At 41.6% G+C, this 18032-nt stretch overlaps 2 protein-coding genes across 3 annotated transcripts; both read right to left on the reverse strand.

The window, feature by feature from the left end:
• Nucleotides 1–1706: 1706 nt before the first annotated feature.
• On the reverse strand, nucleotides 1707–6492 carry LOC118378818 (uncharacterized). 2 transcript variants are annotated; one of them, XM_035765805.2, is made up of 3 exons: nucleotides 6395–6492; nucleotides 6001–6100; nucleotides 1707–2867 (listed from the first exon to the last, which is right to left on the reverse strand). In XM_035765805.2, the coding sequence occupies exons 2-3, from the start codon at nucleotides 6083–6085 to the stop codon at nucleotides 2158–2160; spliced, it is 795 nt and encodes a 264-aa protein (XP_035621698.1). In that variant the 5' UTR covers nucleotides 6086–6100; nucleotides 6395–6492; the 3' UTR covers nucleotides 1707–2157. The 2 variants fall into 2 exon arrangements, with proteins under 2 accessions (XP_035621698.1, XP_035621697.1); XM_035765804.2 differs by having other exon boundaries at nucleotides 6271–6418.
• A 5642-nt stretch (nucleotides 6493–12134) lies between these two features.
• LOC118378819 (protein PML-like) lies at nucleotides 12135–16825 on the reverse strand. The gene is made up of 3 exons (XM_035765807.2): nucleotides 16430–16825; nucleotides 16257–16317; nucleotides 12135–13106 (listed from the first exon to the last, which is right to left on the reverse strand). Exons 1-3 carry the CDS (start codon nucleotides 16442–16444, stop codon nucleotides 12577–12579), a joined length of 606 nt encoding a protein of 201 aa, XP_035621700.1. The 5' UTR covers nucleotides 16445–16825; the 3' UTR covers nucleotides 12135–12576.
• Between the last annotated feature and the right edge of the window lie 1207 nt (nucleotides 16826–18032).

The raw sequence follows: 18032 nt of genomic DNA on the forward strand, positions 1-18032 counted from the left end.
GGATCAGAAAATCAGTCAGTATCTGGTGTGATCACCATTTGCTTCATACAGCGCAATCCTTTGCATAGAGTTGATCAGGCTGTTGATTGTGGTCTGTGGAATGTTCTCCCACTCCCCTTCAATGGCTGTGCGAAGTTGCTCGCGAAGTTGCTCGATATTGGTGGGAACGCGCACACGCTGTAGTACACATTGATCCAGAGCATCCTAAACATGCTCAATGGGTGATATGTCTTGTGAGTATGTAGGCCATGGAAGTACTGGGAGATTTTCAGAGGGTGAATGTCAGTGACGTGCATGTCAGTCTCTCCTGGTTCAATGTTAAGGAGAGATTGACTGCGTCACTATTGGTCATTGTGCAAAGTGTTGATGTGACCGAACTGTCTGTTCAAGCAGTTGGCACACAGTTCAGACACTCATCTGTACAACACAAAACATGCAACCTGAGGTTTCTTTACAGTACCCAGGTCCAGAACAGCGGCTGGGAAATGCACAGTATTAAATATAGCCATGACTACATGACTCTGTCACCCAGGTAACTCAAGCTAGCAATAAAACCAGATAAAAACCGGATAAAAGAACACCACACGGCATTACAGGGACTGTGAAGAGACACACAGACATTTTCATGTATTTTGCATTGGATTATGTGATACAAGGTTCGGATACGACTGTGATATGTGGTTGTCTCGCATGGCTATATAAGTTAAGATCTGCTAAATGATTAAATTGTAATGTAAATGTAGTGCTTTGTATATATTGATGTATTTTGTGTTTCCTGTTTGGACCCCAGGAAGAGTAGCCACTATTGATATATCTTTATGTACATATTCTTTATCCCCTTACACTTGTGTCTATAAGGTAGTAGTTTTGGAATTGTTAGCTAGATTACTTGTTGGTTATTACTGCATTGTCGGAACTAGAAGCACAAGCATTTCGCTACACTCGCATTAACATCTGCTAACCATGTGTATGTGACAAATAAAATTTGATTTGATTTTGTCTCAGCAGCAGCTTATTGAGGATCCTAATAAATAGTAGATCAAATGTACATTTTTTCTCCTGTATGAGTGAGCTGGTGACTCTTAAAATTATGCTGGACGCTGAAATTCTTCCCACACTGGGAGCAGTGATATGGCTTCTCTCCTGTGTGAGTATGTTAGTGTCTCTTTAAGGCACCAGAGGACGTGTAATTATTCCCACACTGGGAGCAGTGATATGGCTTCTCTCCTGTGTGAGTATGTTAGTGTCTCTTTAAGGCACCAGAGGACGTGTAATTATTCCCACACTGGGAGCAGTGATATGGCTTCTCTCCTGTGTGAGTATGTTAGTGTCTCTTTAAGGCACCAGAGGACGTGTAATTATTCCCACACTGGGAGCAGTGATATGGCTTCTCTCCTGTGTGAGTATGTTAGTGTCTCTATGTTAGTGTCTCTTTAAATAAGTAAAATAATGTATCTTGGTTTGACATGTTTTCTTATTTTTCTTACAATTTTTATCCTGTTTTAGCATGTAAAAATTGGAGGTTGGACCTAAGCAAATGTATAAGTACTTCCCTACACATAATAGAATACATTTCTGTATTAGTCTCCTGTGCACTTCCCCCCACTGCCACAGTGAACGCAGTGGGATTAGGTTCCAGAAGTTCACAGGTTCTAATCTTGCCAATCCCCTTTTCTCAAAAAAAGATACATTTCTAGCCTACTACACACCTTTTGAATGTACTTTTATTCCTCAACAAATGTAACAAGCCCATAACTGTATTGATAAAGTAGAATTTGGAAAGGAGAGCATCTCAGAGTAGTGGTGCTGATCTAGGATCAGGTCCCATCTCCATGTAATATTATTCATAGGGATTTAAGAAGGAAAAGCTGATCATAAAAATCAGCACTCCCTATTCTAAGACGTTTGATAGATATCTCTTTGTAAATGCTATGGCTAACACTTACCCTGGAAGGGTAGCAGGTAACTGTACTAACCCATCTCTGGTTGAAGTGTTTAAAAAAACAAAATAACAGCTTTATTTTCTGAAAACATATTGAATTTAAAAACAATTACACAAACACATTACAATCCATCACAAAGTCAGAACCTTAAATTATTTAACTGAGCGTCTGTAATTTATAATCTCCACAACAATGTGAAAATGCCCATTTAGTTTCATTTACAACCATTATCCATTATAAGAGTTGCATCACCTTGGCCTGTGGTGCCCCCTTTGGTTCCCCCTGTGACCTTCACTTCCTGTTTGAAGTTCTTCCACAGGGGCCACTGACCTGTTGCCCTACAGGACCCCTTGGCCTTGGCTGCAGGGAGCTGCTTGGGTGCCGGCTCTGCCATGGTGTCCAGGGTGAAGCTCTGCCTGAGGACCTGCTCTGGCGTGGGCCTGAGGGCACCATAGAGCCTCTGCAGTGCCCGCACATCCTCCAAGGCGTCATGCGCCTCGTAGGAGATGCCAACCACTATCCGAACAAGGTTTTCCTGACGAAAACTCTGGAGTCCACGTCCCTTCAGAATCTCTCGCGCCAACGAGAGCGTGTCCAAACAACCAGAAACTGCGAACTGGAACTCCGCTTTAAGGTCAAACTCATCAAGCCCTCTAGCTAGCACAGGGCAGTCGAAGCCACGGATATTGTGACCAACGACAATTGGACGGTCAAGCATGCGCAAGAAGGCTATGAAGGAGACTAGGACTTCTTTGAGGGAGTTGGTCAGGACAGGACGGCGATGGTGGTAGAGCCTGTGCCTCCAGACTCTGAAGCCTGTGACCTTGGCGGCGCCACGCTGCATCCGACATCGAGGGACAGTGTAGAGGTTCAGGGAGTGACCCCCACTTACTGCAGCCAGCTGAACGATTTCACAGCTCCGACCTGTTGGAATGACAAGCATTACAAACACTCAATCAGTTTTCAAGACCACGATAGCCCGTATAGAAATGAGTGAGACGTTCACATAACATCAGTTTAGAGATTTTCAGTCCCGGAGACCCACAGGGGTTGAAGGGTTTTCTTCCACTACAGATCTACAAACCTGATTCAAGGTGAATTCAAATCAGTGATATTCTTTGATTCTATCTGTGTTAGTTCTGGGCTGCCTGAGACAAAAGCCTGTTGCAGACGTGCCAACCTTGTCCAACTTTTTAGAGTACCAGATGCGCGGCAAATTGGAGATTCAACTCGCAGGCATAGCACGTGCCGAATAGGGGTTCTCCCCCCCCCCACCACCACACACACACACACACACACATGCTGTTTGAGTCTGATTGCAATTATAGAATTGTACCAAATCAGGTCGATACAAGGTTGGAATACCTTGACAGCATTCTATTTACATATACGGTAAAACGTCACTAACATGATGTAATTGGAAAGAACATACAAAGGGCTACTAGAAACTACTCGTTTCTGCCATCATAAGGGTAGTGCCAGTGTCTGGCTTGTATAGAAGGACAACATTAGTTTCTGCAGTTGCATCTAAAATTGACGGTAAAATTTGAACACACGGCTCTTCTCGTTGCAGAATCAGATTTCCGACGTAAAATAATTGATATGGCTCTCTGTAAAAAAGTATGCATAGATTTTTGATACCGGATCTGTGAGAGATTTTCGGACTTTCTCAGGATTTGTCTTTTGGTCCTTTTTCTTTCTTTTCTGCCTTTTGGTTTGCCACTTTGTCCCCAATATCCCTTTGCTTGAACAGATACTGAGAGTCAGGTCAAAGGTTGTCAGTAGGTCCACATTTGATGGAGGATGGCATGACTTTGCTTCCAGAGGAGCCCGGTGAGGGCTCGGGGGAGCCAGGTGGGGGCTCGGGGGAGCCAGGTAGAGTAGAGTCAGCTGGGGGCTTCGTAGAGTCAGCTGGGGGCTTGAGCCGTGGCATTGGCAATGTGGTGGTGGAGGAGGAGGAAAAACTCTTGGGCTGCCTAGCAGAGGGCTCAAGTGAGGACGAGGATGTGGCTGTTGTGGTGAAGCTAGGGGTCACAGTGGTCTTTCTCCGATACCTCATCAGCAAAGAACAGAGGATCCCATTGCTGCAGAAGGCAGTTGATACACTGGCCAAGGGACAACCATCGTGTTGATACCATCTTTAAAATCTTCCTGACATCAGTGTCCAACAGAGAAGCCTTCCTCTTGCTACTCTTGTCGAGATAGTAAAAGATGGTTAAGAGAAAGTCTTCAGTATTAACACTGAGCTGCCTCGACGCCCTCTCTGCAGCTATGTGTATCAAATGGCAGGCACAACCAACCAAGTACACATTCTCATTTCAGCTCTTCACAAATTCTGCCACCCCTTTTCCCAGACCTTGTACGACAGCAGCATTATCCACAAAAAGAAAACCTCACAATTGCACCACGGAATGCTCCTCTTCTTCATTTCAGTGTCAATTACAGCTCTTCCAGTAGACTCTCTCTCGATTCAAATAACACTACTTCCTTGCCCATACTTGCACTGAAGAGCCGTAATACAATCGGTTACATTTTGACATGCTCCATGTCGGTACTGCCATCGGTAGCCAGGCTGAAAGGACACCTCTTCATTGCCTCTGTGAATCCTTGCTCATTATCAAGGGCCAGTGTTTTGATGTTTGCAGTCTTCGTCCTGGCACAGGATCGTCACTGTTGGGAAACATCTTCTGAAAACGTGGCCCTGCATGGTCTGCCACACAACAGCAGGTTGTGTGCAACAATATATGCCGTAAAGAGAGTTTCAGCCCAGATTTGTATTTTATTTAACTAGGCAGAACGACAGATTTTTACCTTGTCAGCTTGAGGATTCGATGGGGCGGGTAGCCTAGTGGTTAGAGCGTTGGGGCAGTAACCGAAAGGTTGCTAGATCGAATCCCTTTGCTGACAAGGTAAAAATCTGTTATTCTGCCCCTGAACAAGGCAGTTAACCCACTGTTCATAGGCCATCATTGTAAATAAGAATTTGTTCTTAAATGGCTTGCCTAGTTAAATAAAGGTTAAATAAAAAATTAAATAAATAAAATCACTGGCTTGGTGGGAAAAGGTTGCTATAGCTGGGGTTGATGCTGTAGCTGCCAGTAGCTTCTGATGCCTTTTCCCATCCACATGATGTTGATGCTGTAGCTGCCAGTAGCCTTTTCCCATCCACATGATGTCTACAATTTAAAAGTGAAAGAGGAACCACATTGTACAATAAATTGAGTGGGAAAATAACATGGCCATGGCTGTATTCATTTTTATATGATCCATTTATTCAAATCACTAAGTAATATGGGCAATATTACTTAGTATCAAATCATTTAGCATCCTTATTTGTAAGCACTTACCTGAGCTTCCTTGATGACTGATGTCGTCATACTTGCACGAAGTATAAAATGCATGATATGATAGCTTAGATTGCGTCAAGCATGACCACTTCTGGTATCGAGGAAGGTACTTCTGAGGCGCGTGTAATTCTGCTTTTTTGGGGGTTCGGAGTCACTGCTCGGTTTCCTCACTCTCGTCGTCTGACATAGCTTTACTGACTGACTGCAATAACAACGAGGGGCAGACACTGGGGAGCTACGTCGAATAATTATGTATTAATCTCCATGTCCGTTGACAAAACTACACACGTGTCTGTGTGTTGCAGCTCGAGAATCGGGATGTTAGATTTACTCCGTGTATTTATTAATTAAAATGTTTTTTAAAATATATAGAAAATACTCGGGTCTCGTACCTGCGTACATGGACAGAGAACTGCGTAGTTGGTACGCAAAATGCGTGCATGTTTGCAGGTCTGTTGTTAGTCCCCAGAACCAAGACAGACTGATCACACTTCTATGGGAAATTAATATCACCTGCCCTACATGATTATATTGAATGATTATGAAAAAACGCAAACGTTGTCTTTGATTGAAAGTGTATAAACATCGCGCCAACGTTGGTTCTTCATACACTGTTGCAAGAGCAAAAGTAGGGACCCCAACCAAACTGCTACAATGTATCAACAACACGACAGGCTGCAGTAATGTAGCAAGAATATCGAGTGACTGACCAAGTCCTGTTGTCTCCAAGTCAAAGAAAACCAAACTTCGGCCAGGGCTGGTGGCCACAACGAGGCGATTGTTCTCATTTTCCATTAGTTCTCATCACGTCTATAAATCAAAAGAGAAAAATGTTGTGAAAATGCAGAGCTCAAGCTGACGATTTACTATAAATGCGCCGTGAATTAAGTTACGAGAGCAAACAATTCGCTAGAGACAAGACAATGAAACCACAAATATCACTAGACCAAATCAATTCTCTAATTTGCTTGGATTCTTACTTTTCTATTTGGGGCTATTCAGCTAGTGTCGGAAATCCCAAACCTTGGGCAACAGCACAAACACTAGAACAATGAGGGAGGAAACTCTAGAAAGACGACAATGTCAAAGATGTGTATAACAAACCATTGTTCTTACTGTGACGACGTCATCTTCCGCATCTTCTTCTTGTGCGTTTCATGGCGAACTACATCCCAAAAAAGGTGTATTGCCGCCACCAACTGGAAGGGGTTGAAAAAACAAGGTAAAAATAAAATACAATTTTATTCGTCACATGTTTTGTAGACAAAAGGTGTGGACTAACAGTGAAATGCTTCCTTACGGCCCTTCCCAAGGATGCAGGGAGAAAGAAATGAGAGAAATAACCGAAAAGTGAAAGAAGTAATAATGAAAGTATTAATAGATACACAATGAGTAACGATAACTTGGCTAAATACAAGTGGTACTAGGTAATTGAGGTAAATATGTACATATAACTAGGGGAAAAACGACTGATAGTAAACAGTAGCAGCAGTGTATGTGATGAGTCAATGCAGACAATCTGGGTTGCCATTTGGTGAACTATTTAACTAACTATTTAGCAGTCGTATGGCTTTGGGGTAGAATCTGTTCAGGGTCATGTTGGTTCCAGACTTGGTGCACCTTTACCACTTGCCGTGCTGTAGCAAAGAGAACAGTCTATGGCTCGGGTGGCTGGAGACGGACAATTTATAGGGACTTTCTCTATCACACCGCCTGGTATAGAGGTCCTGGATGGCAGGGAGCCCTAGTCGGACATGCCAAAAAACGTTGCTTCATGGTTCCAACCACAATTGCAACACTTCACATTCTTTTCACTTTTACAACACATGAGATAATCTCTTCCACAACACAATTAATAAAATCGCCACCGGACAATTTACATTCACCCCCCTTTTGTACACTGCTGCTACTCAATGTTTATTATCTATGCATAGTCACTTCACCCCCCACATGTACAAATGACCTCAACTAACCTGTACCCCCGCACACTGACGCGGTACCGGTGCCCCCTGTATATAGCCTCGTTATTCTTATTGTGTTACTTTTTATTATAACTTTTTTTATTTTAGTCTATTTGGTCATTATTTTCTTAACTCTTCTTGAACTGCACTGTTAAGGGTTTGTAAGTAAACATTTCACGGTAAAGTCTACACTTGTATTCGGCACATGTGACAAATAAAGTTTGATTGGATTTGACATGGACATCTAGGCTTTTCCCTTCTGCAGACACCTTTCAATTCAAGGGGCTTTATTGGTGAAACATGTTTACATTGGCGAAGCAAGTGAAATAGATCAACAAAAGTGAAATAAACAATAAAAAGTTAACAGTACAAATTACACTCACAGAAGTTCCAAAATAATAAAGACTTTTCAAATGTCATCTTATGTATATATATATATACAGTGTTGTAATGATGTGCAAATAGTTCAAGTAAAAAAGGGAAAATAAATAAACATAGATATGAATTATTTGTGGATCTGTGTAATCTAAGGGAAATATGTGTCTCTAATATGGTCATACATTTGGCAGGAGGTTGGGAAGTGCAGCTCAGTTTCCACCTCATTTTGTGGGCAGTGAGCACATAGCCTGTCTTCTCTTGAGAGGCAGGTCTGTCTACGGCGGCCTTTCTCAATAGCAAGGCTATGCCCACTGAGTCTGTACATAGTCAAAGCTTTCCTTAATTTAGGGTCAGTCACAGTGGTCAGGTATTCTGCCACTGTGTACTCTCTGTTTAGGGCCAAATAGCATTCTAGTTTGCTCTGTTTTTTGTAAATTCTTTCCAATGTGTCAAGTAAATTATCTTTTTGTTTTCTCAGGATTTGGTTGGGTCTAATTGTGTTTCTGCCCTGGGTGTCTGTGGGGTGTGTTTGTGAACAGAGCCCCAGGACCAGCTTGCTTAGGGGACTCTTCTCTGGGACCACTCTGTGACCACTCTGGAAATACATGCCCTCAAAGATGGAAGGTATGCGGGAGGAAGCGAGAATCAGGTGGGACCATTCTAGCCAATGAGAGGGAAGATATAAGTGTGTGAACAACAGACCATAGAGATAGAGGACTCCCGTTTGTATCTGTGCCATTATATTGAAGCGATAATCAGGTGGGACCATTCTAGCCAATGAGAGGGAAGATATGTGTGTGAACAACAGACCATAGAGATAGAGGACTCCCGTTTGTATCTGTGCCATTATATTGAAGCGATAATCAGGTGGGACCATTCTAGCCAATGAGAGGGAAGATATGTGTGTGAACAACAGACCATAGAGATAGAGGACTCCCGTTTGTATCTGTGCCATTATATTGTCTGTGACAGCATGGGAAGTGCCATTGAGGCTATCTCCATTTTAAAGTTGTACATTTTCTTCTTCATTGGCTTATTGCTCCCAACTCATAGGAATCTCCACCAGTTGACTACTTTAACATGGTGTCGTCCCTCAATGGCAATGTCCATGCTAAAACAGGTTATATCCAGGCACAACTCCGGTATATATATTTTCAATTATTTTTATTTAACCTTTATTTAACAATATAAGTTGGTGTTTTTACCAAAGTTGCCGAAATGCCACTTACACCCACTTATATCAGTGCATTCATAACAACCTAACCATTACGAAATTACTTTTTAAATAAAAAAATATATAAAAAAAGAATTCCCCCAAACCAGTTACACATACGAACAACAATTTACAGACATACTTACAAATAATGACTCGATCTCATCTGCCACACCTCCATCCACAGTGCCTGGCCACACCCCCATCCACAGTGCCTGGCCACACCCCCATCCACAGTGCCTGGCCACACCCCCATCCACAGTGTCTGGCCACACCTCCATCCCCAGTGCCTGGCCACACCCCCATCCCCGGTGCCTGGCCACACCCCCATCCACAGTGCCTGGCCACATCCACAGTGCCTGGCCACACCCCCATCCCCGGTGCCTGGCCACACCCCCATCCACAGTGCCTGGCCACACCCCCATCCCCAGTGTCTGGCCACACCTCCATCCACAGTGCCTAGCCACACCCCCAACCACAGTGCCTGGCCACACCCCCATCCACAGTGCCTGGCCACACCCCCATCCCCAGTGTCTGGCCACACCTCCATCCACAGTGCCTAGCCACACCCCCAACCACAGTGCCTGGCCACACCCCCATCCACAGTGCCTGGCCACACCCCCATCCACAGTGCCTGGCCACACCCCCATCCACAGTGCCTGCATTATTGTTTGCCACATGGCCTTGTTTTTCTTGGTCACACATGGCCTTGTTTTTCTTGGTCACACATGCTATTACAATATTTCAATAATAAATCATTTTATTTTTCCATTGTGTTAATGGTGCCGGAGTGATTTACTCCCACATTTTTAGTATACATTTTTTTTCAAGATGAGTGATGAGAAGAGAATCGTCCAGTCCATTGGGTATCTCACTACAACCCCATATGCCATGTCTTGAAATATGCAGACAGATGGATTAAAAGTAGGTTTACATTCTAATACTTCTGACAGCCAACTTTCTTTTTTTCTTTTTTTTAAAACCAGCCTCAGATTTAGGAACATGTTAAACTTTCCTTTTTATTCTATGAGTTTTTTTTGCCCATATAAAGTCTTATGACAAAGTATACTTTTTTAAAGAAAGTCTTTGTTTGGGTAATTGATATTACCGAAAATAAATATAATTACGAAACTTCTAGGCATCGAAACAGGAGCAAATTAGCAATTGCATTTTTTGTTGATCAAAATTCAACACTCTCTGATTGACCTCCATACAAAAAGTCCTTATTTTAGTGGACCTAGTAAAACCCGACTCTTCCTCTCTGCTACTACAGCATGTATCCGAAGTTTGACGTCATCTCTCAGAGCATCTATGCTTCCATTTACTGATAGGTCGTCTCTCAGTGCATCTCTCAGGAAACGCAGGGGTGTTGAACGGAGTCAGCGTTTCGAAAGGAACCATAAAAAGGACAAGTGGGGGTTTCTAAAGGAACCATATAAGGAGACGTGGGGGTTTCTAAAGGAACCATATAAGGAGACGTGGGGGTTTCTAAAGGAACCATATAAGGAGAAGTGGGGGTTTCTAAAGGAACCATAGAAGGAGATGTGGGGGTTTCTAAAGGAACCATATAAGGAGATGTGGGGGTTTCTAAAGGAACCATAAGGAGACGTGGGGGTTTCTAAAGGAACCATATAAGGAGACGTGGGGGTTTCTAAAGGAACCATAGAAGGACAAGTGGGGGTTTCTAAAGGAACCATAAAAAGGACAAGTGTGGGTTTCTAAAGGAACCATAAAAAGGACAAGTGTGGGTTTCTAAAGGAACCATAAGGAGACGTGGGGGTTTCTAAAGGAACCATATAAGGAGACGTGGGGGTTTCTAAAGGAACCATATAAGGAGACGTGGGGGTTTCTAAAGGAACCATAAAAAGGACAAGTGTGGGTTTCTAAAGGAACCATAAGGAGACGTGGGGGTTTCTAAAGGAACCATATAAGGAGACGTGGGGGTTTCTAAAGGAACCATATAAGGAGACGTGGGGGTTTCTAAAGGAACCATATAAGGAGACGTGGGGGTTTCTAAAGGAACCATAAAAAGGACAAGTGTGGGTTTCTAAAGGAACCATATAAGGAGACGTGGGGGTTTCTAAAGGAACCATAGAAGGAGACGTGGGGGTTTCTAAAGGAACCATAGAAGGAGACGTGGGGGTTTCTAAAGGAACCATATAAGGAGAAGTGGGGGTTTCTAAAGGAACCATATAAGGAGACGTGGGGGTTTCTAAAGGAACCATATAAGGAGAAGTGGGGATTTCTAAAGGAACCATAAAAGGACAAGTGGGGTTTCTAAAGGAACCATAAGGAGACGTGGGGGTTTCTAAAGGAACCATATAAGGAGACGTGGGGGTTTCTAAAGGAACCATAAGGAGATGTGGGGTTTCTAAAGGAACCATATAAGGAGACGTGGGGTTTCTAAAGGAACCATAGAAGGAGACGTGGGGGTTTCTAAAGGAACCATAGAAGGAGAAGTGGGGGTTTCTAAAGGAACCATAGAAGGAGACGTGGGGGTTTCTAAAGGAACCATAAAAGGACAAGTGTGGGTTTCTAAAGGAACCATATAAGGAGACGTGGGGGTTTCTAAAGGAACCATAGAAGGAGACGTGGGGGTTTCTAAAGGAACCATAAAAGGGACAAGTGGGGGTTTCTAAAGGAACCATAGAAGGAGACGTGGGGGTTTCTAAAGGAACCATATAAGGAGACGTGGGGGTTTCTAAAGGAACCATATAAGGAGACGTGGGGGTTTCTAAAGGAACCATAAGGAGATGTGGGGGTTTCTAAAGGAACCATATAAGGAGACGTGGGGGTTTCTAAAGGAACCATAAAAGGAGACGTGGGGGTTTCTAAAGGAACCATAGAAGGAGACGTGGGGGTTTCTAAAGGAACCATAAAAAGGACAAGTGGGGGTTTCTAAAGGAACCATAGAAGGAGACGTGGGGGTTTCTAAAGGAACCATAGAAGGAGACGTGGGGGTTTCTAAAGGAACGACCATTCCTTTCGAAACACACATTTTTTCTGACAGATCCACTGAGATGATAGTGCAGCTGGACCCTGAAAAGCACAGTCCACTAATGAGTTGACCCCTCTCGACCTGAAATTAGTTGTCCAACCAAAATGTTTCCCTGAGTTTCTCATATAGCATTATTAATGTTATTGAGAAGCACAGAATCCATTAGGTTTGAGAGATTTGTTTAGATTTTATCCCCAGTTCCTGTCCAACTTAATAGTCAGTAGTTTCTCCAAGGTAGGCCCATTTCTTCATATATGTTTACATTGCAACCAAGAAGACAACAGAAATCCTAAACCTGTTTCAGACTTTAATTAACAACAATTTTCAAATAACAATTTTATAAAGCATGTTTAAAAACTTTATTTTTATTTTTTTACACACGCTACCACATGATTATTGTTTGCTAAAATTGTGCATGACAATACTTACAGTTACATTTTCTTATTTTTATACTGTGGACAAGATCATCCACAAAAGTTCTATATGCACAGGAAAGACCAGAGCACACAAATAACCTGAGTGTGTAATAAAATATTATTATATGTTTGTTTTACAGATGCTTCCCTCGATCAGAAACAAGTAACTGTGGAAATACACTGTGAAAACACTGAAAAAACCTGCATGTGTAATAATATATTATTTTATATATATATATATATATATATATATATATATATTTTTTTACAGATGCTTCCCTCGACCAGAAAACCCATCTAGTGTATGGGTTAGAGGCATGTTACAGGGGGAAGGTGTGACGGCGCACCAGTTCCTGGCTGGGACTCCATTTTTGATAGAGCTCCTGCAGGGCCTTGACATCCTCCAAGGCGTTGTGAGCATCGTACGTCTTATTGAGGAACTCCTTCACCATGTACTCCTGAGAGTACTTGCCCAGTTTGAATGGAAACATCACCTTACTAATCCTGAAAGTATCTAGGAAACCAGACACTACTTCCTGGAACTCATCCGTCAGGGAGCATTCCCTCAGAGCCCTGGCCAGCACGGGGCAGTCGAAGCGCCGGGCATTGTGGGCCGCCAGCAGGGGCTTGTGGAAGGAGCGGAGGAAGGAGATGAAGGAGGTGAGGACCTCCCTGAGTGGGATGGTGTCCACCCGTCGACCGTGTAGGAGCAGGGTCCGGTGGTCCCCGACGGTGAACCCTGTGATCCTGGAGGCCTCGCCCGTCATGGTGCAACGAGGAACAGAGTACACGTTGAATGCCCTCTCCCCGCTGATGGCCGACAGCTGGATGATGTCACATATGGATGTGTCTATGGAGGTAGATGGAGATTCCGTCATATTTAAAAGGACAGTACTGTTTACCCGTATGCCTTGTTAAACTCTATTCACAGTTGGGTTAAGGTTAGGAGGGGTTAGGGTTATTGGTAAGTAGGTTTAATACTTGCCAGTATTGTGGCAAGGCTGGATTCACATGTAAAATATAAACAAAGGTGCTAACTAAAACAATGAAGTGTGGCTCGGCTGTCCCTGTAGGAGACGTTTTGGTTCTGTGTAAAAAACCATTTCTGAGTAATGCAGCACCTGTTTACTAATAGGAGGAGGTTGACCTGAGTTAAATCGCAGGTACATGGAACATCATTCCTTTTTATGCACTTTTTTCCCTACACTTATTAATAATAAGAGATAATTATTGATAATGTTATTCACCCGCTATTCTTTTGGCGTGCAGATCAAATAAATGAAGGTCGTGGAGGAGGAGTGTCTACAGATACACCGTAATCTGACCTTGCACTGTAACTGACTAATTGATAAGAGCTATTGATAAGAGCTAGGTGAATGATTAAGCCGTTTGGATAAGGGGATTGTAAATATAGCCGTATGATCGCTGGAAACAAATGTGGAGACAAATGTGAAACCAGTCATATGGCAGCAAACAGAAGCATATCAACATATCAACATATCAGCATATCAGCATATCAGCATATCAACATATCAACATATCAGCATATCAACATATCAGCATATCAACATATCAACATATCAACATATCAACATATCAGCATATCAACATATCAGCATATCAACATATCAGCATATCAGCATATCAGCATATCAACATATCAGCATATCAGCATATCAACATATCAGCATATCAACATATCAACATATCAGCATATCAACATATCAACATATCAGCATATCAACATATCAACATATCAACATATCAACATATCAGCATATCAGCATATCAACATATCAGCATATCAGCATATCAACATATCAGCATATCAGCATATCAGCATATCAACATATCAGCATATCAACATATCAGCATATCAACATATCAGCATATCAGCATATCAACATATCAGCATATCAGCATATCAGCATATCAACATATCAGCATATCAGCATATCAACATATCAACATATCAGCATATCAACATATCAGCATATCAACATATCAGCATATCAACATATCAACATATCAGCATATCAACATATCAGCATATCAACATATCAACATATCAACATATCAGCATATCAACATATCAACATATCAACATATCAGCATATCAACATATCAGCATATCAACATATCAACATATCAACATATCAGCATATCGCCTTTTCCACAGTGACGTTTATGAAATTCCACAGGGAGGAAATGTGGAGATCCACGCTATCGGTTTCTGTAGCCATGACAACAGTACAGCGCCAAACCTACAGAGTTGTTTTATGATTTCTAGAATGTTTTACACGGAAAAAAAAATATATCGGTCCATTGAAATACATTCCTTAGGCCCTAATCTATGGATTTCACATGACTGGGAATACAGATATGCATCTGTTGGTCACAGATACCGAACAAAAAAGTAGGGGTGTGGATCAGAAAACCAGTCAGTATCTGGTGTGACCATTTGCCTCATGCAGCGCGACACAAATAATAATTTTTAAAAAATGGATCCCTAATATTCGGAACCATTCCATATATTATAGTATATGAGTCTGTCGATATAATTTCTAATTAAAGGTACACCAAATTCAAAGGGATGGCTTTAGATAAATAAACCCTACTGAATAAAAACTCCACATGAAAATCTGATGGCCAGCAAGTGGGAGGGTTGTCAGCGGTTGAATTACATTTATTCAGCGCACGCAAGGGAACCACGCCTGAAACCCCATTACGCACCTACATAAGTTAAGTCTGAATACCAGCCACTGAGAAGTGCATAAGAAAGGCGTACATTTTCTAAGTCTGAATCGGGCCCATAGTGTGCAGTTCATAATAATACCTTATCATAATAGCAGCACAGGCTCATGTGTCTTGTTGCTCTATTTCCAATGGCTTGTTAAGGCTACGTTGATATTTTATATTGTGAATGGCTCATAAATAATATGGTTTATTGATGATAAATATGAGAACATATCTATCCTGGACCATCAAGTGAGCCAGTAGATATTGCACAACACCAGGAACTCGTTTTCACACATCACTTTCGTTAATAGAGAAAGCAGGGATCAAATTGTCTCTCTATAAACTCCCACGCACATCTTTGTCACAAATATACTGGAAATACATATTGCTTTAAAAGTAGTCCAAAGAGAGTTCCTGAATGGTATACAGGGTTTCTCAGCTCTAACATTTACAATACCTTGTGTGTTTACTACTAAAAGGGGAAATGAAAACAACAACACAGCAGTTATTACCAGTGGTGTAAAGTACTTAAATAAAAATACTTTAAAGTACTACTTAAGTTGTCTTTTGGGGTATCTGCACTTTACTTTGCTATGTATATATATATATATATATTTTTTTTACAACTTTTACTCTACTAACTTCCTAAGGAAAACAATGTACTTTTAACTCCATACAATTTCTCTGACACCCCTAATTACTCATCGGGACTAAAAAAAAATGGTCCAATTAACACACTTATCTAGAGAACATCCCTGGTCATCGCTACTGCCTCTGATCTGACCGACTCACTAAACACAAATGCTTTATTTGTAAATTATGTCTTGAGTGTTGGAGGGTGTCCCTGGCTATCAGTAAAACATATATATATTTTTTAAATCACGGAAATTGTTCCGTTTGGTTTGCTGAATGATTTTTAAAATTATTTATACTTCTACTTTTGATACTTAGCTATACATTCAGCAATTACATTTACTTTTGATACTTAAGTATACTGTATTTAAAACCCAAATACTTTAAAGATTTTTACTCAAATGTTATTTTACTGTGCGACTTTAATTTTAGTCGTGGATTATTAGAGTATCTTTACTTTTACTCAAGTATGACGACAATTGGGTACTTTTCCAACCAATGGCTATTACCCTCAGTCTACTGTAAGTCTACTACATCAATGATTTATTATAGAGGATTTTAGCATAAAACAGTAGAGCACTCTATCAACCTAGCAATATTTAAAAACAATATATATTTAGTACAATACCTAATCCGGTAGTCTCCAAATCAAAGAATACTACGGTATCACCAGACACTGCTCCCATACCCTGGATAAGCAAAGTACAGTCAGTCAAATCAGTACCATGAATCAATGTATGACATCTTCATTATGAATGAATGACTTGATAATACTCTCTGATCAATGGAATATGATCTTACCAAAGAGGACTGCATAATGACGTCGAAGCTGTCAAAATCCTAAATCGTTTCTCAAATCATCCTGTCTGCCGTCGAATGAAGTACCCTTTTATATTATAGTGACTCGTAAATAATAGTTTATTCAGGGATGGGCCACAACGGATGGGCAGGTGGTAAGAGCGAATCGATACCTATATAAACTTACTTTCGTTTCAGGCATTGCTTACTCAACATTAAACAATTTAAAAGAAATGCGTTTCGTTAATGAATCATCGTGACATTGGTATAGAAAAGGGCTAGAGGGAAGTGAAGAATAACAACCGCATGACTACCGATGACTATTCTCAGAAGGATTTCGTCAACACAACGAACAAATGTAGAATATTCCACACACCACGCCTGGTTTCATTCTTTCGGCTGGAATGACTCGTGATCAGACCCGTAATTCTGGGACGTTTTAGTTGTTTTGGGGGAGGGATTGCCTGTTTTGCTTGTTATTTTGGCATTAATATTTGTCACATATCAGTTTGCAAACAATGTAAAATTAATAAAGCCGCATACACACATGGCCTCTTTTGTTTTCTTGGGTAAAGCAGCTCCAAAATGCAGGTGTTTCAGCCTAGATCAGTGCTTTCTGTTGTGCGAGCCAAATAAAAAAATAGGAGCATTGCGCTGTGATTGGCTCAGTGTTCTGTCACTCATGGGGACACCATGTCATCCCGAATTGTACGTCCTTAGTAAGGGCAGACATCGAGAATTTCAGCCCTTGGGTCCTGCTATAACGTGCAGTCCAAACACTCAAAAGACACACCCTCGCCCACTTACCCTCGCCTTATGCCCTTGGGGGAATCCCCGTCGCCATCTTGTTGGGTGGTCCAAATAATTAGCAAAGTAAGGGAAGTTTGCAGCCTCTCAGACCCCGTTTTTAGTCGGCTTTGCGAGTGTACAATTATGTTCACTCTGGGGCCTGAAACGCCACATAACTCAATTCGCGACGATTGTACATCCGCTAAGAAAAGTCAACGAAAACTTAAAAACAACATCAATGGAGTGGAAGAAAAACTAATGCAAATAAGTTAGACATTTTGCATCTACGTAAAAAGTAAATATGTTTTTGTTTGGTTATCTTTTGGAAATTGTAGAAATAAAACATGTTCCTTCTTCAGAAGTTCCAGCCAGGCATGCTAACGCTAGTTAGTTAATTTTCTAGCTGTCATACAGTATATGTATATTAATAATTATATATTTAATATAAGTAGATGTAACAGTATAATTTTAAACCGTCCCCTCGCCCATACCCGGGCGCGAACCAGGGACCTTCTGCACACATCGACAACAGTCACCCACGAAGCATCGTTACCCATCGCTCCACAAAAGCCGCGGCTCTTGCAGAGCAAGGGGAACTACTACTTCAAGGTCTCAGAGCAAGTGACGTAACCGATTGAACCGCTAACTAAGCATAGTTGACTGTAGCGCATATAAAGCACCCACGAGCTACCGGTGGCTGAAAACACAATCATCGTGGGATAAGCAAGTGACGAATTTCCGGCCAAGGGTGGTCCATTTAAAAATCATTCCTTCTTTCCTCGCCCCTTTTTAATTGATTTTTTGATTTTTCTTAAAA

This window comes from Oncorhynchus keta, chromosome 26 (genome assembly GCF_023373465.1).
Source record: "Oncorhynchus keta strain PuntledgeMale-10-30-2019 chromosome 26, Oket_V2, whole genome shotgun sequence".
Lineage (NCBI taxonomy): Eukaryota > Metazoa > Chordata > Actinopteri > Salmoniformes > Salmonidae > Oncorhynchus > Oncorhynchus keta.

What these genes read in the sequence shown, in the direction of transcription:
- LOC118378819 (XM_035765807.2), bottom strand. An exon ending in TTTGGAGACTACCGGATTAG is followed by an intron (nt 13,107 to 16,256) that starts GTATTGTACTAA and finishes CTACCTCCATAG; the next exon opens with ACACATCCATATGTGACATC.
- LOC118378818 (XM_035765805.2), bottom strand. Translation starts at nt 6,085, where the DNA reads ATGGAAAATGAGAACAATCGCCTCGTTGTGGCCACCAGCCCTGGCCGA. An exon ending in CTTGGAGACAACAGGACTTG is followed by an intron (nt 2,868 to 6,000) that starts GTCAGTCACTCG and finishes TCATTCCAACAG; the next exon opens with GTCGGAGCTGTGAAATCGTT.